The following is a 21640-nucleotide window of genomic DNA, read 5'->3' on the forward strand; positions in this document are numbered from 1 at the left end:
CACTGTGTCTTCTCCTTACCCTCTCTCTTTAAAACAAAACATCGTTATAGGACAGGTAGAGGGGAGAAAGATTTCAACCCAAAACTTTTAATTTCTGAGATTTAAATCTTAAATCATTATACAAGATCTCCTCAGCTCAACGCTACTAAGTTGCAAACAGGACCTGTTTTCTGTTTGCTATCGCCCTATTGCCCCTTTAAGACCAAGGCCTCTTCCAGAGTGAAGACTGTAATCAAATCCTTCTGCTCTTCTTCTCCCAGACCCAGTCTCTCTTGGAATCCTGGGGCAATCCAATCCACTTATGTAACGGAGTCGATGATGCACTAAAGTTTTGAGCAGCGGTGTAGGATCAGGTTTCAAAGATAGCAAGTCTTTTCTTACGAAAGAAAGTCTTTTTCAAAAATTCTATATAAATTTTATATGAAACCGAGATAGTTACCTTTCAGAAAATTATAACGATAGAAAAATTTTAGCCCGCTGGAGGTGGGAAAAAGGACAACTAAATAAAACGGATTGGATTATGAGTCCGAATCTACAAGTATACGGTGTAACTTTTCTTGACTGGAAAAGATAAAAAGACTAATCACAATCAAATGGGAAGAGAAAGAAGGGAAATTCAAGCATTGAAAAAAGTTTGCCAGAATAACATGCCATGTGCTGTGCGTTGATTTCAAGATCAATCCTAATTCCTAACAACACAAACAGGTATGGCATAATGGCAGTTTGTGAACTGTGAAAAGTGGGTGAATTCTAAGTCAATTTCTTCATCTGCTTCTTAGCATCAAAGTGTCCCCAGCAGCTTCATTGGCACTTTTCTTCTGCCTCAACAAATTGGAACTGCGAGACTCTGCTACTCTGCTCCATGCACAAGACAACACTCTTTTACACAACCCTTGTTTGTTTGAAAAAACGGCTGTGCAGCAGCATGCAACAATTTAATTTGCATTTTTTTTTTCAGTTTTCATTTAAGGATGCTCATTGCTCAAGAGTAACTATGGGTTCAGTTAAAAAAAAATATCAATAATGAAAACCCGGATTGTAGTGGAAGGCATTAATTTGAAGCAAATCCTGGCTTCAGTCCTTGACAGCTGTGATGGAAAGACATCACTGAATTTGTACAGTAGCAGCTGGATTATGTTGAAAAGTTCCTCGTGATGTTAATTGACATTCTTGAAGTTTTCTTTTCTTTTCTTTTCATTTCTTTTTTTTTAAATCAAGGGAATCACGTTGGACATTTTTGCGTTCATGTGTTTTGTCAAAGACAATAAGGGCCAAGTTGCAGGTAAAATCAACCATTCATTTCTAATTTCCTGCACCATTCTAAATCTGGTGCGTTGAAAGTTGCAAACTGGTGGAAGAAGAAAAAAAAATATAGACAGTATAGTGGACTTTAATATAGATTGAGGGTGCGTTTGATAAAATTCAGATCTAAAAACTAAAATTTGAAATGCTAAATTATTAAACACCAATATATTTGACTATATATCACATTAAGTGATAAGTAAATTACTTATCACTTATTTTTTTGGAATAAGTTTTGCTTAAATAATTTATTGTCACTCAATTAATTCAGATATGCTGGTGATATTTTAAAAACAATAATGTTCTTGCCAAAGTATATTTTCCTCAAATGCCAAGATTACACTCAATTAGTCAATTCCATATATTCTTCTTGATTTTATTTTAGACAAAGTAAGGTAGGCACGGCAGATCTGTGGAGTATATCTTTGGTATTTTGAGAATTGAGGGATAATACATTATTGGCCCCGCTTTGGCAAGTGAGTTTTTTGGGTGTTTGTCTAAAATTTTACCGTAATTTACTGTAGAAAATTTTTAAAAAAATTTTGAAATGTGTAAATTTTTGAATATTTTGAAGTGTATTGTTTAAAATTTTTGAAAATTTTTTTGAGATTACTGTAGCTAAAGTTTTTAAAAAACTTGTAGCAGACAAACTTGGCAAAAAACCTCAAGTGCCAAATAGGGCCATTATTATCAAGCCTGATTTCTTATAGAATTAGCATTCATTTTCATTCTTGACCTTGTCTTTGATGATTAAATAATGAACAAAAGGACCAGAAATGCAAATGGAATAAGGCCAATTCTGTTCTTTAACAGTTAGATGCATGTTCTATTTGGACTAAACCACCATCATTGCTCAATTCTAGTTCTGGTAATCTGCCTAACCCTCTAAAATCTTCAAGTTTACTGAACTTTTAGTACAGACCCCCGCGAATCCAATAACTGCATCGTCATGCTTAGCCATTCAAGAGTACAAGCTGCCCTCATCTATACGTTTACTAGTAAATACCAGAGGCGGATTTCACCTCCTAATTTGAGGCATGGAGTCTAATTAATTATTAGGTTGGTGATACAGAGAAAGTTGTGATTATACTTCATGGTATTTATTCAAAAGATTATTTTACATTTTATGTGAAGTGCACAAAATTACTTTCCTGTCCTGACAACTTCTTTTTCCAATAATTTTGCTCCCAAATAACGAAGAAAAATTTTTGCTGTCCAAATGGAATGGAGGGTAAACCTAAAATGAAAGATAAGATAGAAAAGAAAAAGTTATATGAAGTGCATAAAAATCAGAGAAAGGGCCAATGGTAATCGAGGAAAGGTTTGTGAGTCTAAACTCATATAGACCGGTAGAAATATTAGTTAGGCAGGTAAAATCTTTAAATTTAGTCTCGAACGTCTTATTTTCTTCGTTCCCCTAAAATTAAGAGTCTCCCTTGAATTGGGAAAATAAATACTGCTAATTATCCCTCCTCAATTTCAATACATAATATAAGTCCAAGATATGCAAGAATCTAATTATAAGAAAGAAAATTTGATGTCATAATCTCTCATCTATAAAAATAAAAAATTTGTATTCTCACAGATTCAAAACATTATCTCGATATCCTTATTCTATGAATAAAAAAATTAATTAATTAATGTGGTCAAGTTTTTTTTTTTTTTTTTGTTGGTAAAGTTGGCCTTACGAATTTTCTGTTAGTACGATACTAATAAATAGTGCATTAAATATTTTTTTAGGAAAAAAATAAATTGAATTGAAGAAGAATATCTGTGACAGCATATAATAAATGTGAATATCTGCTATATACTAATAAAATGCATGAATACTATCTAATGTCTTAGGGTCACTAGCTAAGGAAAATTACAAAATGTATTTTGAAGATGTTCAATTTATACCCTCAAAAAGAACAAGAAGACTACATTTAGAAAAGGAAAAAGGAAAAGAAAAAGAAAAAGGCAAGAAGAACAAATTTTAGGAGGCCTAAGAAGGATGGAATTGTAAAAACATCTCATTATCACCCATTGAACCCCCGCATTCAATTTTTGGTAATTAGCTGAAAAATCTCAATCGAAGATCGTGATATATATATATATATATATATATATACATATATATGTATAGATACATTCTCCCTGTTTCTTATTCTGCCTTCTCTCTCGTGACTGCATCTCTCTCTCCTGCTCCAACTCTGTGTCTTTCTCCAATTTCCTCATAAGAAACAACTTAAATATAAACACGCTTTCTTCATTTATTCATTCTTTGCCAAGGTTTTCGCAGCCTTGTACATAGTCATGGACGCATATTCATTGTCTTTTCCCTAAATTCATTCCTTTTTTCTCTCCTCCTTTTCTCCCTTTCTCTCTATATTCTTGGAACCCCACAAACCAAAAGAGCCAGCCAACATGCAAACGCTGGAGAATCAGTTTCACAAAGCCAGCTTAAACCCACTGTTTTCTTGAACTTTTCAGTAAGTAAGAAAGAAAAAGGCTGGTCTTTTCTGTTTACAGAGAAAAGGGAGGAAAGATGAAGCACGAAGAACAAGCTCGGTCCCTTTTTGGGATTTCTTTGACTGAATGGCCTAAATGGAAGCAGTTCCTTATTTGCTCTTCTGGGTTCTTCTTTGGTTATCTCATCAATGGCATCTGTGAGGTACGTGTATGTGTATTGCAACCTCTAATTATCTCTGAAAAGGGAGAAGCGATTCCATAATTGCATTTATTCTTGATACTCTGTTGTCATAAAAACATATTGAAAGAGATCAATTACAAGATTATGAAGCAGAAGTATTGGGGCACTAGTTGTGAGGGATCGGTTAGAAGTTTGGTTATTTTTCTTCTTCTTTTTTTTTTTTTTTTTGCTAGTTTTGCTGTATTGGTAATTCTCATGTTTTTTTGGGGCAAGTATCTTGATCACGAATTACTGAATACAGAAGTCAGTTTCTTTATCATGCTTGAACTTGCTTTTCCAATGACACAAGTCTGCGAGATACTAAGTGCTTTCTATTTTTGGGTTTAGTTGAATTTAGCAGTATTTTGTGGAGTAATGTATTCTGCAACTCGTTTTGATCCTAAATATTGTCGCCGTCAGCATTTATGTTAGTTTCCTGTGCAATCTCCGTGTTAAATAATTTTTGCATGGGTCCCATTTTGGACTTCCTTTTGCATTTAGCGCAGAAATTTATCATAGAGATTGTACTGTAAACTTAAATTTTTAAATTCGCAAAGCTGTTAGCTATCTTTCGATTGTTTCATATTCCTTTTTTCTTTTCATCTTGTGACTTTGTGAGGAAGAGCGACAGGGAAAGAGGAAAGCTCCTTAAATTGCTATCAACACCTTTTTTTTTTGGCTGATTAATATGTCACTTCTTGTACTTATTAGGTTGGTAAATGGTCTCATTTTTTCAATTTTCTGATGTCTATTTTTAGGATCCTTGTATTTGTGCATCCACATTATGCTTAATTGTCATTTGAACGGAACTCTTTTCTTTTTTTTTTTCAGGAATATGTATACAATAGGCTCCAATTCAGGTGAGCTTTTGCTGTTACACATAGTTCTTGATATTCAAAATGGTCTACAAAAGATGAGTTCTATTGCAGTGAGTAATCTGGTCTTAATTAATGTCCGTTCTGCCTTCTTGTAGCTATGGCTGGTACTTCACGTTTGTCCAAGGATGGGTGTATCTTTTACTGATTTACTTGCAAGGCTTCACACCTAAGCAAATGGTGAATCCTTGGAAGACTTATGTAAAGCTGTCTGCTGCGCTTATGGGTTCACATGGACTTACCAAAGGTTCATTGGCATTTCTTAATTATCCGGCCCAGCTCATGTTCAAATCCACCAAGGTGAATCCATAGCTTTCTTACCATTTGTATAGTATTTGCATTGAAATTAATCTTTCATGCACTTGTTTTTTCAACTTATGCATCATACATCCCCTTGAAAAGCAGAGTAAATAGTCTGGATGTTGATATTATGATTAGGCTGCCAAATATGAACTAAAGTCCACATCTAGGCAAAAGTCTTGACAAAATTGTAATATGGATGCCAATTCACTTAGCTTTTTCATTACCTTGTAGCCTAGCATTTTGCAGGCGCTGGCTCTCTGAGGATGGGTGGCCTTCTGGCTTGCTTCTCGTCAGATTGATGCAGTTTGCTTGAGGCTTTAAAAACCTGAGATTGCTTGAGATCTGACTAGAGAAGAGCATTCATTTTCTTATGTTATAAAAATGACTTGTGTTTTGATGTGCCTAATCTTTCTGCATCGATGACTTGCATTCACTGTCTTTATGGTTCACAAATTCGTTAATTTGCTGCATTTTCCAGGTTTTGCCTGTGATGATAATGGGCACATTCATTCCAGGATTAAGACGGAAATATCCTCCTCATGAATACGTATCTGCCATCCTCTTAGTAGTGGGCTTGATTCTTTTCACTTTGGCAGATGCACAAACTTCGCCAAATTTTAGTGTAATTGGTGTTATAATGGTGTCTGGAGCTTTGATTATGGATTCTTTTCTGGGGAACTTGCAAGAAGCTATCTTTACTATGAGTCCTGAGACAACCCAGGTAAGTAGCATTTGATCTCATTAATTTGCAAGTCTTCAAGTATGCAAAACTAGTGATGGTGAAGGTATTATACTTGTTCTTCCATTTCCATTGTCTTGGCAGATGGAGATGTTGTTTTGTTCAACTGTTGTTGGCTTACCGCTCTTGATTCCACCAATGCTTTTGACAGGAGAACTATTTAGGGCATGGAGTTCATGCTCTCAGGTACATGCTCAACGGTCATATTTTAATTTTCTCTAACCTTGTACAAAACTTGATCATAATTTCTTGCTTTGCAGCATTTGTATGTATATGGTGTTCTGATCTTCGAGGCCATGGCTACCTTTGTCGGGCAAGTCTCAGTCCTTTCCCTCATTGCCCTCTTTGGCGCTGCCACTACCGCCATGGTACGTTCATTTCATTTGCATTCTTCTTTCACCTTGAAATTGTGCGCTAATTGTCATCTCTACACTCGAAACTTGGGACAAGATCTTAGGAAAAGGTAGCAACAATTCATGCCCTACAGGAATGTTTTCAGCTAGCATTTGTTTCAGTCACACATTCTAAACTTCGTCATACAAACTGGTTCTCAGTTCATGACATCGATCACACGCACTGATCAATGCCTAGAAGCAAATTTTAAGTTTTCTTGGGTAAGAAAATTCGAGTTCTTTACTCTGTCCGACTCTATTGATATCTGACAGGTCACCACAGCGAGGAAGGCGGTAACGTTGCTGCTGTCCTATTTGATATTTACTAAGCCACTGACTGAACAACATGGAACTGGGTTGCTTCTTATATCTATGGGAATCATACTGAAGCTATTGCCTGATACTAAGCCCCGCAAGCCATCTGTAGCCCAAGCTCCTGCCTCCAGGGCCAAACCATCATCTAGCAATGGGAGCAATTCTCAGACGGAAATTGAGGAAGAGGAAGAGAAAAGACCATTAGTCTGAAATTTGGATGTTTGAAACTGTAATTTACGTTCATTTTATTGATGACCATACGAAGAGATAGAGAGTAAAAAGTAGACGAGGAGTATAGTAGATTTTGGGCTATTGTTTGCCTTCTTCTTTCGAGCTTTCTGTTGGAAGGAAAGGGGCGTTGATGATTTTGATATACTTCCTGCTTGCTCCGTCTTACTTTCCAAGTCACATTGAGCATATTGGGAATGGGAACGGGGTTCTCAAGAGATTGAAGTTTTTGGGGATTGTTTCCGAGGAGAAAACACATAAAAAATTGTCTCATGGAATGGCAAGGGGACCCTTAAGGGGCTATTTATGTAACTTTCATTGGATATTGAAAATAAAAATAAAAATAAAAATAAAAAGCGGCTGTGTTGGGCTCAAATCCTCAACATGGCATGATGTTTGAACGTTTAGTATAAAGCCGGTTGTGCAAAAGAGCTCAAGGGGCTGTTGTTAGGTTAGGAGTGCGAAAGAGTCGAATTCAATTGAATAGCTTGTGAGATTATTTGGTCAAAACTCGAATGAGTCAAATTCCATGGAATAGCTTGTGAGATTATTTGGTCAAAACTCAAACTCAGACTTGTGTTGATCGAATTCGAACTCTAATTTGAATCGTTGGAGTTATTTGACGAAATCAACCTCAAGAGCTATTTAACGAGTTCAATCTCAATCTTAATATATGACGTTCAAAACTTATTGAATTTAATATAAAATATCTATTTTGTCCATTATTTGTTTATATTTTTTAAACTCGATTAGGCTCGCTTAGATTCATTTGAGCTCAATTAAACTTAATTTTCGAGTTTGAGCTCGAATTTAAGTAAGGTAAAATAAGATTATACTCGAACTCAAATTCAAATTCAACGAGCTCGAACACGGTCTCAAAATTTTTAAATTGAGTTGACATTGAGTAATGCACTCTTTAATTTTGGCTCGATTCAACTGCACCCATATCTGACAAAAAGGCTTGCAAGTTGCAACAAAACGGAACCGGGGGCCAGGGGAGGAAAAGAATTTTTTTAATCTTTACTACATTGTGGGACCCGACCCGTATTGCCGGTAAATACTACGAGATGAAGCCACGCGTAAGTTCCTTTAACATGCAACTCCAAGACTAGCAGCTGTCGGACACGTGTAAGTTCCTTTGACATGCACGGTGAGGAGTGACACATCCACCATTTTTACGGCCACTCGCGTCGCCATTTATTCTTTTACTGCCTTTTAGCCGCTTCAAACTTCAAAGATCGAATCCTCGCAAAAATCTGTCTTATTTATTTAGCTCTAAAACAGGAGATATACAACTAGGCCGGGAAAGAATGGTGGATGACAAAAATGCTAGTACCATCAATCCCTTGCTCCGGCCAGTAATATTGGTGGGGCATGGAGATCGTATTGTTGATGAGGAAGGCACCAATAGTGAGAGGCCAAAAGAACCATGGAAAAAGGAGTACGTGAAGAGCATTGTTTATGCTGGTTTGGATGCAATTATCACTTCCTTTTCTCTCATCTCCTCCATCTCTGGTGGTCACCTCTCTTCCGGTTAGTCCATAGATCAATCAATGTGTATAATTTAACATGTAGTGAAAGTACTACTTTGTCCTAAGACATTATGCTTTATTACAAATGGATATTTGACAAAAAAAAAAAAAAGGTTAGGGCACTAAATAAATAAATAAGATTAACTAATTGAATCAGAATAACAGTTGTTTCGTCTCAAATTAGCAACCATAATTACCATCAGAAAATGGGGCCAACTGCTACCCTAAGATGGCATCATTTTTGTGATTGACATTACTTGACAATGAGAAGGACAGATAATCTTATATAATATGCATGGAAGGATTTTATGAGTAAGAGAAATAGATGGTTTTTATGACCCGCTTGTATTTGTTGAATCTTGTGTCGAGAGACAAAACTAATTCATGCTTTTATTGCTGATTTCTTGACTAAGACCTGTATGTTTTTTGCACCAATACTTTACTTTTACCTCACCAACTACAATAAAAAAAAATTAATTTTGTTACCTCAAAATTTAGATGCTTATATTGATTATATGATAGTTTTATAGAGTTAGTTGTGTCGTTTACATGTAGTTGTAAAGGACAAAAAATATGGTAATCAGATTTTGCACAAGCTGTTGCAAAGATCATTGTTGTTTCAGGTTGTTACTGTTGAATCTTCTCGAATTTCACTTATACCCCTGACTTTTATTAATTTTTTCATTCTTTACTAGTATAACTTGAGGACAATTAGAAAAGGGTATATATGGAACCAAATTATCATTTTACTCTTCAAAATACTTTTGTTTTTTTTTTTTTTACTTGGACTGATTTTGTTACCAAAATATTAAGTTTAAGGAATGTCAGTGTAATTTTCGAAACTTCAAGGGAGGTTAGTGAAAGTGTTAGCAACCTCAGGGGAAGTTTTTGAAATTATCCCTAATTTATAAGCACGTCACATTCTCGTGTAACTCTTATGGGGAGAAGGTAGGATCAGTTTTTGAGTTTACGGCATTGTAACTTTTACAAATTACTAGTATAATTGTATAATTTCCAACTCTTGTGTCCCAATCTTGTTAAGATCATTTGAAAATTATTTCTTGTTGCACCTAGCTTTGATTGATTTTCATGATGTACTTTGCAGTGGATGTTTTGGTATTAGGATTCTCAAATCTTGTAGCTGATGGGATATCGATGGGATTTGGGGATTTCATTTCAACTAGTACCGAGAGGGACATGGCTGCAAATGAGAGGTCGGTGACCGAGCGGGAAGTAGCCAATCACGGAAGGCCACAAGAGCAAGAATTGCTCCAAAAATACCAAGACCTAGGAATGACTCCTAGTGACGCAACGACGGTGGTGAGCGTCTTAGCCAAGTACAGGGACATAATGGTCGATGAAAAGATGGTTACTGAAAAACATATGTTACCACCAGACCAAACAGAGAAGCCATGGAAAAATGGCTTGGTCACTTTTGCAGCATTTATCGTGTTTGGTTGTGCACCACTTCTAGCTTTTATTATCCTCATTCCATTCACGAAGAATGATGCTCACAAGTTTGTTGGTGCTTGTGTTTTTTCTGCATTTGCCCTAATTCTCTTGGGGCTTGCCAAGGCTAAGATTGTAGGACAGAACTATGTTGTCTCAGTGGCTATCACACTCTCCAACGGCGCTATTGCTGGTGCCGCCGCCTATGGTATTGGCTGGACGCTTCGGAACGTGGCTGGATTAGAGGACTAAACAGTTGGGATTGCGGCGATTAGTGATTGAGAAATGTTGGATTAGAGGACTAAACAGTTGAGATTGCGGTGATTGGGGATTGAGAAATGTGTCGAGGAAATTTTTCTAAGCTCACGAAAACTCACCATGCAAACTTACGATGTTTGATAGTATTATGTGTCAGTTGATAAACATTTTGGACATGTGATGTAAGTGTACTGTTTGCTGCTTTTGCTTTTGTGAGTTATTTGTAACCTACGAATCTTTTGTCTAATGGAGGAATTAGAATTTAGGACCTCTAATTCAGCCCTAAGCCTTGGGGGCCTTATATTGGTCATTTTATTTAACCAAATCTTGAAATTTTTATTGGTAACTAATTAAATGTTGAGCATTTTATTTGCTTTTTTTTTGGATGGTAGAAATCCACGTATAAAGCGATAGACTCCAGAGCAGTAACCAGTAAGGTAACATCTCGAATATTCACCTACATAGTTTTAACGCTTTGGAACCCTTAAAATAGCTGCAATTTCACCAAAACTCCTCAACGTTTTCTAAAACTCTTAAACATAGCTCCCAAGCCCAACGCTTAGGCTGCCTAGCTCTGTATGTCTTAGATTTACGTGACTGTTAATTCATTACAATTTTGAGGCGTTGGGAGGTTCTGATTTCAATTTTTTTTTGCTCTTCTCGTTTGTATATTCCACCACTCTTCTGCTAGAAAAAAAATTCATTGCAATTTGTAAATTTAGTAGTAATTGTACTTAAATGTAGATAGATGTTTGCCCTTTTTTTTTGGAGAATTTGATTGTGCTTTGTGTAGACAAATTTAAACTTCATTTGGCAAGTAAGTTTTTTGGGTATTTATCTAAAATTTTACTGTAATTTACTGTAGAAGTTTTTCTAAAAAATTTTGAAATGTGTAAATTTTTGAATATTTTGAAGTATATAATTTAAAGAAGTTTTTTGAAGTTACTGTAATTAAAGTTTTTAAAAAACTTATAGCAGACAAACCTCGCAAAAAACTTGTCTGCCAAACAAGGCCATTTTAATTAACATTGACAATACTATGGCTAAATTTTGGGTCAATTTGTTCATTTTTGGTCAAAATTGAAAACATCAGGGGTCAGAATTTGTTTTCATCAAACTTTTGGTGATCAATTTGATCAATATTGAAATCATTAAGGACCTAATTTTTTCTAACGTCTTACGACTTCTGTCAATCCAAAGCTAGCAGCTTGAAGGATTGACCCACGACCCGGTATCTTTCTGACGCCCGGTTTTTCCAAAAACCAGCTCAGTTTTGACCTTTTCTTCAGAATCCAGCAAACTGTAATCAGACTAAAGAGTAGAGAAGAAGATCGAATGGCTTCGTCTACAGCTCTCCGAGAGTTACAGCGGGACCTGGAGAACAAAGCCAACGATCTCAGCAAACTTCAAAAAGGCAATTCCTTTCCCCCCCAGTCCCCTTCCTTTCTAACCCTAATTTATTATTGCATCAACATTTTTTACTGATTTAATCTCATTAACTCTTCAGATATTGCGAAGAATCACCAAGTCCGCAAGAAGTACACGATTCAGCTCGGCGAAAATGAGCTCGTTCTCAAAGTATTAATCTAGCTTCGTCCTCTGTCTACGCTGTTTTCGAGTGTTTTTTTTTTTTTAAGTTTTGTATTTAGTGAAAAGTTTGATATTTTGTGAAGGAATTGGAATTGTTGATGGAAGATGCAAATGTTTTCAAGTTGATAGGACCGGTGCTAGTAAAGCAGGATTTAGCAGAGGCCAGAGCCAATGTCCGGAAGCGAATTGATTACATCTCGGCTGAATTGTAATGCCATCTTATTTATCTATGTTTCTTTTCTTTTTTTTTAGCTTATCAAGTCCTTTTGGTCATCCAGTATCAGTTGATTGAATTCTCCCTTTAATTTTATGAACGAAGTATCTTCTGTTTTCGTTATTTTTTTCCTTTTTGGGAATTAAATTGAAGTTAAGAACTTGTTGCTGGTCACTAGTGGTGTAGTAAACTTGGAAGTCAATTTGAGTGTGTGAAGTAACAACTCTTGTCATTGTATTTTCTTGTGGTTGTTGATAGAGATTATGAAGCCCTATCTTACTCCGAATTACTTGATCATTGGTTGCTACGAGTGATAGTGATTAAGTTTCTGAATCTTTTATTTGTTGTAGGTTGTGTCTATCGGGACTCCGACTTTTAGCCTATTCAATAGAGTAATTTTTTAGAAAGTGAAGAAATCAATTATTGAATCAATGAGCCAATTGAACTGTCAAATGCTAAGTTTTTGTTTGAACCTGAGTCTTAGATCAGGAAAGTATTTGGGCTTTTGGGAAAGAATGCAAAGAAGAGCATTTTTTTTGATGGCCTATGATGCCTAAGAACGGAATGACAGAAGGAGCAATATCAAGATTCTTTATTTATTTTTTTATTTTTTTGCCCTACTCATGTTTATTTGTCAGGAAGAGCATATCTGGACAAGTTGAATGTGAGTAACAGAGCAATTTTCGTGTGCTTGTAACAAGAGTGGAAACACATGTTGTTTGGAGGTTCAAAAGAATCGTAGTTGCTGCATTTGTGCACAACATTAAGCAGCAAATAAAAGGATGACATGTAATTTTTGATATAATAATTAAACAAGGACACTTTTTGGTCTGTGTATAGAGTTAGAATTCAGAATTTTAGATTCTGTTACCAGAAATTTATGCTCACATTCGTCTGGTACTTTCTTGTTCACTATGGCACTTCTTGATAACTATGTTTGGTCTAGGCTGAGATTTTCAAATGGAAACAAAGACTATCTTATCTTTTTCTTTAGTCCTAGAACATATAATTATGTTTGGTCTATTTGCTGAGATTTTCAAGTGGAAACAAAGATTATGTTTTGCTTTCAAAGAACATATGAAAGTAGATTATCTGCATCAAGATTTGTAACTCTCTTGACCTCCATTAGGCATAAATTGGATACCTTGGTAGAGAAAGTAGTGATGCCAGTTGTTTCAGTACTTTAGAGGTTTAGCAGGTACAGATGGTATTAATATGGCATAGGCCACTTTGGCCTTATAGGATAGTGAAATATTTTATTATTTCCATTAAGAGGAGAACTACCCATTTTTCGGGGTTCCGTTCCTTGGAACTTTTGGAAAGTTTCTTCAGCTAAGTGGGACAAGCCCCCTCCTCAAAATGTATTAGGAAACATGATAATAGGTTACCTGAGCTGCAATGCAAGTTGACCTTAGCTGTCATGGTTCAAACATGGAATACATCATTTTTAATTTTCTTGTAAATCTTCTTCTTTTCTGAACTTTTTTAGTGCAAAAGTCCCTTGCTTGGAAATTCCTATATCATTTTTATGTATTTGAGAGTCATCAATAAGCATTTTTAAACCTCAGAGTCGAGTGGGCCATTTTTTTGTCCTTGTTTTCCAATTTTGAGTTTCCTGCTTTGACATGTGCAACCCCTTACATTCACTTTTTATGCACAGGAAGCGTTTGGATGCTACTCTTCAGGATTTGGAAGACAAGCAAAAGAGCAAGCAAGAAACGGTTTGTGGCATTCTTCAGTAAATATTGCTACAACATTCATTAGTTAAGATCAGTAGTGATATAACATTATGACAGTCACCCTGTATATCTTTGTGCACAGTGAGAATCAGATTGTGATCATGCTAGTGTTATCTTCTCCAGTTTTAACTGTCCTTATTTTTAGTATCTAAATTAACCTTTTAAATGCAATCTGGACACCATTGTCCTTTGTTCCGTAAGAATAAGTTCGATTAATATTAGCATATTATGATTGTTCGTCAGTTTGAGTTTAAATGTCCATGTCACCCCACACCCTCCGAGTCCAGGAATGTTCATTAAGAGCTCTTAGATGCATGGTTTTTACCTCTTCTTCCTCTTCTTACTGCAGATTACTGTTGGTCAACTTTGTTGCTTGTTTTGTTTATCATTGAACTAAAAGTTTTATTTATTTCCCCAAATTAATTGCAGGTTTTCAAATTACAACAGAAAGTCCAGTCGTTCCAGGCTGGAAAGGGCAAGGCATAATATGTTGAAGAAAGTTTTTTTGACGAGGGAGAATAGATCTGCCAGTCTCACTGATACGCACCGCCTATGTTCTCACTTGATACATATAAAGCATCAATTAATTGCTTATCCTGCATTATCGAATTCTACTGGAAAGTTCGATGTTGCACATCATGGTTTCTGAAAGTTGATTAATATTCCTTACTCCAGAGTAATAGTTTTTTTCTTTATGTGTCGCATCTTCTTGAATGGTTGTATCATAGGTTTTCATTATTTTTGAGAAGTGATGTTTAGACGTTGCTTTTATTCCTGGTGTTTGTGAGTGGTCCTACAGACATTAATTCTGAATATCTCTTGTTTTTTTCTGAATATGATATGCCAACACTCGATTACAATTTACAGCGACTGAAGAGCCATGTCTTTAATTTGCCTACACTCGATACCTTACCGAGTCAATTGTTTGTACAAAACAGTGAAAGGAACTGCCATCTCTCGTCGGTGGTGAGACAACAGCCACCATTGTCGGCTGTGAGAGAATTTACCTATAGGATGTCAAAATGTTAACTTAAGGTACGAGTGAGCTTAGTGAATATTTCAAAACTATAGGATGGCTGATTGACTTTCAGTGTAGAAGTTATTATGTTAGCATAACCTCTCCTCTTAACAAGCTCTTGCCAATGTAACAAAACTAGTGATATGAAATTATTGCAGTCCATTCATTAACAAGTTTAGAGATCTTATGATCTTCTCCCCATTTGAATGTCTCATGTTTTCTCAGAAAATTATTTTTATGTCTTATCTTTTCAGAAAGGAGGAATTTGTCAAAAGGGGAAATAAAATTTTGAACTTATTTGATTCAGCATCTTACAATCCCCTGTCATATAATTTTGGTTGTATGTCCTATTAAAGGTTTTTCATTTTAAAATTGTTTGCCTGAGCTCAACTGAATTACAAGATCAGAAAGAAGCTCATCCAACAGATAATTCAAGACATGAATCTCCAGCTCACGGCCGAGCTCTTGCTGCTCCTCATCAAACTTGTCCCATCTGAGTCCATTTTCCACATCCCTAAGAGAGGCCTCTGCCTTCTCCCAATCAAATGTACCATCGCAATGTTCCCTGCTTATCCAAGATTTTGCTAGTCTCAGAAGTTCATAACCAGCTGGTTCAGCATCTTCTTGCCTTTTACTTGTAGTAATAGCCAATTCATGCCTAAAGAAATCCAGTAATAGATGGTTTTCATCAGCTTCAAATCTCTTGGCCGAGGAGGCAGTTGCTTTGACTTGGCTCAGTAATTCCCTGGCCTTTGCTTCCACTGCATTTGATTCTTCATCCAATTCTTCGGCTATGGAATCTTCTTCGGTGGCAAGTCCTTCCTCCAAGTCAAAGGTCTCCAGTTTAGCAAGACTTTCAAAGTCTTCGATCCTTTGCATAAGTATACATTTCCTCCCTGCAAATTTTTATGAATTATTATTACATCTCCTCCTTGATGCTGCAGTAATAATATTGACTCATAAAAGTGGGGAATTGAAGGATCTCCAATCAATTAGTGGTCAAATCATTTGTGTATATGTATATCCACCTAGTGTAATTTTTATTTTTGGGGCCAACCACTAGGCAAATTGTACAAGATTTTACACCATACAAGACTTTCTGAGCTACAAGTTAAAGAAAAAAATTGTTGACCGTTTGTTATCTTCCTATGGCACGCCAGAATTGCTCAAGATTCTAGGATTTCTTCTTTACGACTGGGAAAAACTTGCCCTTAGAAATATCGAGTTTGACAGAAAAAAGAAAAAAACTGAGGTTTGAAATTTCAACAAGTGCAAAAGCTGAGAGATTCGAGACATACTTTCCATGGTATCAATGCTTCGATTGAAGAAAGAAACGAATCCTCCATCTTCGCAAAATGGTGAGTTATCAAGAACTGAAACTGGGCTGTGTAGCTCGTTCTCATCAATTGAAAATTGCCCCTGCAGATGAAGTGATTGATGAGTACTTGAAAGTTAATACCACTCAAAATATGGATATGGGATATGCTTGCATTAAAAGTACGTTAATCTGTATATGACACACACCTCCATTTTTTTCCTGTTGTGGTCCATGAACTCAGTGTTTTCACCACCCCATGAAGGTAAATCTTCAGCAGTAAAATCCCTCTCATACCAGCTGGTTGAAAGTTCTTCCACCACGTCCCTGAATGATTTCCATCGTAAAATGTCCTTGATTTTGGGTGTAGCCACTGAGACCTCTTCAGCCCCAGGAACAACAGGAGCAAGTTTACTGTCTTTATGATCCCTGCTTCTGGATAGCTTGCGCGAAATGCTTCTTGGTAAAATGGAATGAGATTTCACCATGGAAGCAAACGGTAAAAACTTAATGGCATTTATCACCATTTCTGAAGCCTTGTGGATGGCAGAGATTGAAATAGAAGTGGCTTTCGAACGACTTCTGAGTAGCTGAGTATTGGATGAATTCTTGTGAAACGAATTCATGAAGCGGCCATTTGAAGAACACGACGGTGCTGAATCATCTGTGAGAAAATCTTTGAGCAACCGTGGTCGCCTCTCACAAGAATATGAAGCAAGTCTGGGTGATGAAGATGAAGCCATTGGCTAGCTTTTTCCCTGGATTAAATTCGCTGAATGGAAACTATAGCTTATTTCAAAAAAAAAAAAACGCAGGATTTATTACCAGGATGTTGAGTTTTGCATTTACTGGTTGGGAGGAGGATGGAGCTGGGGTGCTATTTATATATAGGAGCAGGGAATGAGAAGGAGAGTGGCAACTTCGGGTGCGCTTAATTAGGTGAAGGGAACAATGTAACGTGAGGAAAAAGACAAACACGGACGTAGAAGCATGGATACTTCTTGTGTTGTAGCTTAGGATTCTTTTATATTAACTCTGCAAATTTTTTAGACATGAAAACCGGAGAAATCTCAGGCCTTGTTTTAAGTATCTTCCGCTGTATTACGAGATTTTTTGTCATCAAAGATGTCGGAGAAAAGAGCAGATTCAGCCGTCCCAACTATGGCCAAATTTGGTGCGAGTTAGATCTGTGTTACTGTGGTTAGTGGACATGGCCGCATGGGGAATATTGATCTTAGTAATATTACAAGATTTTGTTGTTAGGGACAGAATTTATTACGTCGCGTGTACAAGGGTAATTAATGCTTTATCAGATACTTGGTGAAGAGATGACTAAAGTAAAATTCAATTCAACCCTTTCCATGCATTTGCCATTACACATACTGGCTCACAAAGTTTCTTATTACAAGGGGAACACTGTGTTGGCTAGTCACCTTGTGTCCGAATACCACTGTCGATCTAATTGACTGTATTAACGAGTGATTTATAATTTCCTCTCTAAGCGATCTATATATGGCTTCAAAGACTAAAAGTATATTGTGGCTCATAATTATAACTATAGAGCCGAAATTACCTAAATAGTTTTTTTATTTATTTTACCAAAAACAAGCTTCTTATATTGTACACCTAATGCAGTATGCTTTTCAATGAATGTCTTTACGTTTGGAGCGTAAATTGAATCCTCACCTTTCCCTTGTTTCCTTCTTTTCTAAGCAAGCGGGAGGTCTTGAATCCTCTTATTCAACAGATCCCATTCAATTTTATCACCTAATCCAACGCTCTTCGAATCTTCACCTTTGGAAAGTAGATCTTCGACGTAGACCCTTTTTTTTCCTATAGTATAGTAATAATTAAATTACTGAATGTATGCATTCCCATTCAAACCTACTTGCTCAGGGAGTTGATGGTGTCTGTGTACTACACGAACTATTTTAGCACATGTATACTTGTCTGGACTTGGACTCTGGAAGCTGCTAGGTATTTGATGTGTTTTACTGTAGAATGATGATCTGTATTCTTTCTCCTTTCTTAAAAAAAAAAAAAAAAAATTGCAGTTTACTATTCATGAGTTCATGCAGCAAACAACAAAATCCTTCAAGGGAATCTTACAGTATGATCAAACGCATTGAATTAATCAGTTGTTTTGTCGCCAGGCCAAGAACAAAATGTTTGTCTGCCTGTCATGTAGATAGGTGACAAATGCTTGATTTAATTTGTAATTTAACTGCTAAGCAAGCAAACATTAGGTAATCAGTTTGTACTTTAGCATCGAGGTGTCTAGTTGACTGACTCCTAAACTAATTGTCTAATTATTGAGTTGATGATCATCCGCAAATCCCTTGGCGTTTTCTCTGAGTCATGATGTTACTTGAATAAAGTTTCTTAAAAACTAGTAGCATCATCTGGGTATTCTTACAAGTGATTTTGCCTTGCATGCTGCTGTATAAACTTCTTTAAGTCATTTTTCTCTTTGCTTGCTCTATAATGAAAATTTACAGAATGAGGTTGAGAGGGCTTGTAAATTTGCTTTTGTAGCAGTCTGAAGAACCCATTGTGATAGAAGTAAAATTCTTGTCTGACCTTTGAAGTGTCCTAAGCTTTAAATGATTATACCATTTTATAAAGTAAATACCCTGATTCAACTAGAATATCCATAAAACCATCCTATCTTGCTCATGTTGGTTCCTTGTGGAATTACAAAAGCTCTTCTATCTACTCAGTAATTGCAAGGAATTGCCTTTCACAAACTTTTTTTTGGGATAAGGGGGATGGGGGGCGGTGGTCTCATTAATTGCTAGAATGAAGAATCAATTGCAAGAAAGAGCAGATAGTTCGAACTCTGAATATTTGATAATTAATCGTTCCACACTCAACTATCAGGTATAGAATTCGAACTCTGAATCTAACCGGCGAGAGAAGATTTTAAAAGCTCTCGACTTTGGGGTTAGTTGTATAGAAATATAGAAATTACTCATTTATAAAGACATGAGTATTAACTCCATTATTTATTTATTTTTGGTAAGCAACTCCTCCAGCTCCAGTATTTTGAAGCCTATAACATTGTTGTATTCTATGATTTTCTCCGCAGTCAACGGTGGCCCATTAAACATGATTGGGTAATATGATCTTCATCCATCGTTTAGTCGGCCATAGTGGCCAGCCCATGTCTATATTGTATAAATTTGAGAAGGGTGTTTTAACATGGTTAAATTAAAATGCTCTCAACTCTTCATTCTTTTTTTTATATATATATAGAATTTTGATTTTTTTAAATTATTATTTATCCTTTCATGTCTTTTGAATTCAAAAAGTAGGAAGTAACTCCAATTAAATAGGAATATATATATATCTATATAAATTTGAAAAAGGTTTTTTAGTGTAGTTAAATCAGAATACTTCCAACTCTTTATTCTTTTTTTTAATAGATTTTTTATTTTTTAAAATCATTATATATCCCTTCATACTTTTTGAATTCAAAAAGTAAGAAGTGGCTTGACTTATATAGGAATTTAGTTTGAAGTCTATTAATATGAGGCTAAATATAAAGGAAACATCACCAAACCTACTAAAAAGTAAAAAAGTAATAATAATATTTAACCCTTCAACTTAGTAATTCTAACTAAGAGGGCAAATTATATTGAAAATAAAAAGGAAATAATATTCACTGATCATGGATTTAAAAAATCAAGAATGATAGTACCATTCATGAAACCTAAATTATGAAATCACTAACTAAAAAACAAAGTACTGCTAGCCTCTAAATATGGAAATTTTTGTTTGAAATCTTTATTTTTGATGAAATGTAATAATAAAAAATACCAATTCTACCAAAAATTAAAAAAAATAACAATACAGTTTAAGGAAAAAAATATAGACCATTTGACCCTAAACTATATCTACTTAATTGTTTACATCTAATCCAAATTTGACCATAATTAAATTTGAATAAGAATATAAAATCCAAATGCTAAGAATATCCATAGGTATTATTGATTATTTTATGTATTTTTATCATTTTTTAATATGTAAATCTATAACTGCTATGTCATTTTTATATAAATATATTTTTTTTGTAGTAGTTGAGGATATTATAAGATATTATCAGTTTTTTGTTTGCATTTTCAGATACCAATACTATATTGTAAAAATGTTAAACCAAAATTAAAGGTTATGATTTTCATTTGCTTCAAATTTTATCTTTCCAATTTTATTTTGAAAATACAATTATAAGTATATTTTAAGTGTAAAACCAAATTGCAAGTTATGGAATTTTTTCTTTTACTTCAAATTTTAACTCTTCAATTTTGGAGTTGAATATGGATTCAACTTCTCCTTCGAAAATTTGAAATTATTCAATTCAAAATTTATATGAAAAATAACTAAAGTTGGTGTTTTTATACTTTGTATTGAATTTTCATTTTTATAATTTACTCACCAAATTCACTTTATAATAGTGTAACATTGACAATATGTTAAGTTATATTTTGAATAAAAATGGCAAAATTAGGACTCTCAAACCAATAGATGTGAGAAATGCCTATCACAGTTAATACAAAAGGAAAATCCCAACACACAAAGCATGTTATATACATATGTATGTATGTAATTCTTATAAGTATATAAAAGAAAACTATAGATTTTTTATAACATAATATTATCTCGAATGAAAAACTATAATATTACTTTATTCTAATTGGGCGGGTAGAAGAAAAAGAGAAAAATATAGGAAAGGAAAATGAAGGAGGTTGGCCGTAAGGGATAAAGGTTGGAGGGCTATCCAAAGGTTTGGGAGAATGATGAGGGGAAAGGGATAAAAATTAAGTGACGAGAATAAAAAGCTAGAGGTAAGGGGAAGAAAATGGTGAGGAGTTAAAAAATGTGGAGAAAAATCGAAAAAAGGAAAGTAAACAACAAAGTTGTGTGAAGAGATGAGAGGAGAAAGAAGAGAATTATGGAAATATGATAGAGATAGCAAAAAATGAAAAGAAAGAAGGCACCATGGTTGGATGTGTAAAAGTCATAGGAAGCAGCGGATAGCCAATTGGCACGTAAAAATAGACGAAAAAGTAATAGTTTTTAATAATTTTGAAAACTCTAACCACATATCTTACAAAGATTTATTTTTGTAATCTATATTAAAGTATATGAAAAATAATTGTTCTATAAACACTCAACAATTTTAGGGGTACAAGATGGAAAATTTTTTTTTTCTAAAATCGAGAAAAATGAATTAATTATGATATATGTTTTTATATTATAATGTTTGATATATGGATATAACATGATATCTTTTGTCGGCTATTGAAAAAAAAAAAGGCTTACAATAGCTCTACCATGTAAATCATTATAAATTAAATTATTTTATTCAAAATTTTATCATATATTGACAGACAATAGGCAACTAAATTTTAGTTTCAATTTATTTAAGATGTTAAAATTAAGAAAATCTGTTTTGTGCTAAAGTTTTTTTTTTTAATATGTTAAGCATACATTATTTAAAATTTTTAATTTTTTAATATATTTTTTCATTTACTGTAATATATAAATATATATTATTATATTAAATTAAATATAAATCTACGCATAACACGGGTCAAAATGCTAGTGTTTAAAATTGCAGCAGAAACCGGCCCACGGGCTCTGCAACGGCTATAAAAGATAAAAGGGAAAAAAAATGAAAATTCATTCTTGCAGTCTTGC

The 21640-nt window shown here is 34.8% G+C and overlaps 4 protein-coding genes across 5 annotated transcripts; 3 read left to right on the top strand and 1 right to left on the bottom strand.

The window, feature by feature from the left end:
• Positions 1-3453: 3453 nt before the first annotated feature.
• Positions 3454-6972, top strand: LOC113733105 (UDP-galactose/UDP-glucose transporter 2). The gene is made up of 7 exons (XM_027259256.2): positions 3454-3955; positions 4805-4833; positions 4947-5148; positions 5630-5872; positions 5975-6076; positions 6151-6258; positions 6556-6972. Exons 1-7 carry the CDS (start codon positions 3830-3832, stop codon positions 6805-6807), a joined length of 1062 nt encoding a protein of 353 aa, XP_027115057.1. The 5' UTR covers positions 3454-3829; the 3' UTR covers positions 6808-6972.
• Positions 6973-7993: 1021 nt separating this feature from the next.
• On the top strand, positions 7994-10339 carry LOC113729663 (uncharacterized). 2 transcript variants are annotated; one of them, XM_072081100.1, is made up of 2 exons: positions 7994-8358; positions 9481-10339. In XM_072081100.1, the coding sequence occupies exons 1-2, from the start codon at positions 8136-8138 to the stop codon at positions 10056-10058; spliced, it is 801 nt and encodes a 266-aa protein (XP_071937201.1). In that variant the 5' UTR covers positions 7994-8135; the 3' UTR covers positions 10059-10339. The 2 variants fall into 2 exon arrangements, with proteins under 2 accessions (XP_071937201.1, XP_027109719.1); XM_027253918.2 differs by having other exon boundaries at positions 8006-8358; positions 9463-10339.
• A 941-nt stretch (positions 10340-11280) lies between these two features.
• On the top strand, positions 11281-14471 carry LOC113733106 (prefoldin subunit 6). The gene is made up of 5 exons (XM_027259257.2): positions 11281-11478; positions 11572-11642; positions 11738-11862; positions 13529-13589; positions 14037-14471. Exons 1-5 carry the CDS (start codon positions 11400-11402, stop codon positions 14091-14093), a joined length of 393 nt encoding a protein of 130 aa, XP_027115058.1. The 5' UTR covers positions 11281-11399; the 3' UTR covers positions 14094-14471.
• A 281-nt stretch (positions 14472-14752) lies between these two features.
• Positions 14753-16964, bottom strand: LOC113733107 (uncharacterized). Its single transcript, XM_027259258.2, has 3 exons — positions 16150-16964; positions 15924-16044; positions 14753-15521 (listed from the first exon to the last, which is right to left on the bottom strand). Exons 1-3 carry the CDS (start codon positions 16681-16683, stop codon positions 14992-14994), a joined length of 1185 nt encoding a protein of 394 aa, XP_027115059.1. The 5' UTR covers positions 16684-16964; the 3' UTR covers positions 14753-14991.
• Between the last annotated feature and the right edge of the window lie 4676 nt (positions 16965-21640).

This window comes from Coffea arabica, chromosome 2e (genome assembly GCF_036785885.1).
Source record: "Coffea arabica cultivar ET-39 chromosome 2e, Coffea Arabica ET-39 HiFi, whole genome shotgun sequence".
NCBI lineage: Eukaryota > Viridiplantae > Streptophyta > Magnoliopsida > Gentianales > Rubiaceae > Coffea > Coffea arabica.

Excerpts from the sequence above, each read along its gene's own strand:
- LOC113729663 (XM_027253918.2), top strand. The coding sequence starts at position 8,136 with ATGGTGGATGACAAAAATGCTAGTACCATCAATCCCTTGCTCCGGCCA. Across the intron at positions 8,359-9,462 it reads TGGTGGTCACCTCTCTTCCG|TGGATGTTTTGGTATTAGGA; the intron begins GTTAGTCCATAG and ends TGTACTTTGCAG.
- LOC113733107 (XM_027259258.2), bottom strand. The coding sequence starts at position 16,683 with ATGGCTTCATCTTCATCACCCAGACTTGCTTCATATTCTTGTGAGAGG. Across the intron at positions 16,045-16,149 it reads ACAACAGGAAAAAAATGGAG|GGGCAATTTTCAATTGATGA; the intron begins GTGTGTGTCATA and ends CTTCATCTGCAG. Across the intron at positions 15,522-15,923 it reads AAGCATTGATACCATGGAAA|GGAGGAAATGTATACTTATG; the intron begins GTATGTCTCGAA and ends AAAAATTTGCAG.
- LOC113733106 (XM_027259257.2), top strand. The coding sequence starts at position 11,400 with ATGGCTTCGTCTACAGCTCTCCGAGAGTTACAGCGGGACCTGGAGAAC. Across the intron at positions 11,643-11,737 it reads AAAATGAGCTCGTTCTCAAA|GAATTGGAATTGTTGATGGA; the intron begins GTATTAATCTAG and ends TATTTTGTGAAG. Across the intron at positions 11,863-13,528 it reads GATTACATCTCGGCTGAATT|GAAGCGTTTGGATGCTACTC; the intron begins GTAATGCCATCT and ends TTTTATGCACAG.
- LOC113733105 (XM_027259256.2), top strand. The coding sequence starts at position 3,830 with ATGAAGCACGAAGAACAAGCTCGGTCCCTTTTTGGGATTTCTTTGACT. Across the intron at positions 3,956-4,804 it reads TCATCAATGGCATCTGTGAG|GAATATGTATACAATAGGCT; the intron begins GTACGTGTATGT and ends TTTTTTTTTCAG. Across the intron at positions 5,149-5,629 it reads TCATGTTCAAATCCACCAAG|GTTTTGCCTGTGATGATAAT; the intron begins GTGAATCCATAG and ends TGCATTTTCCAG.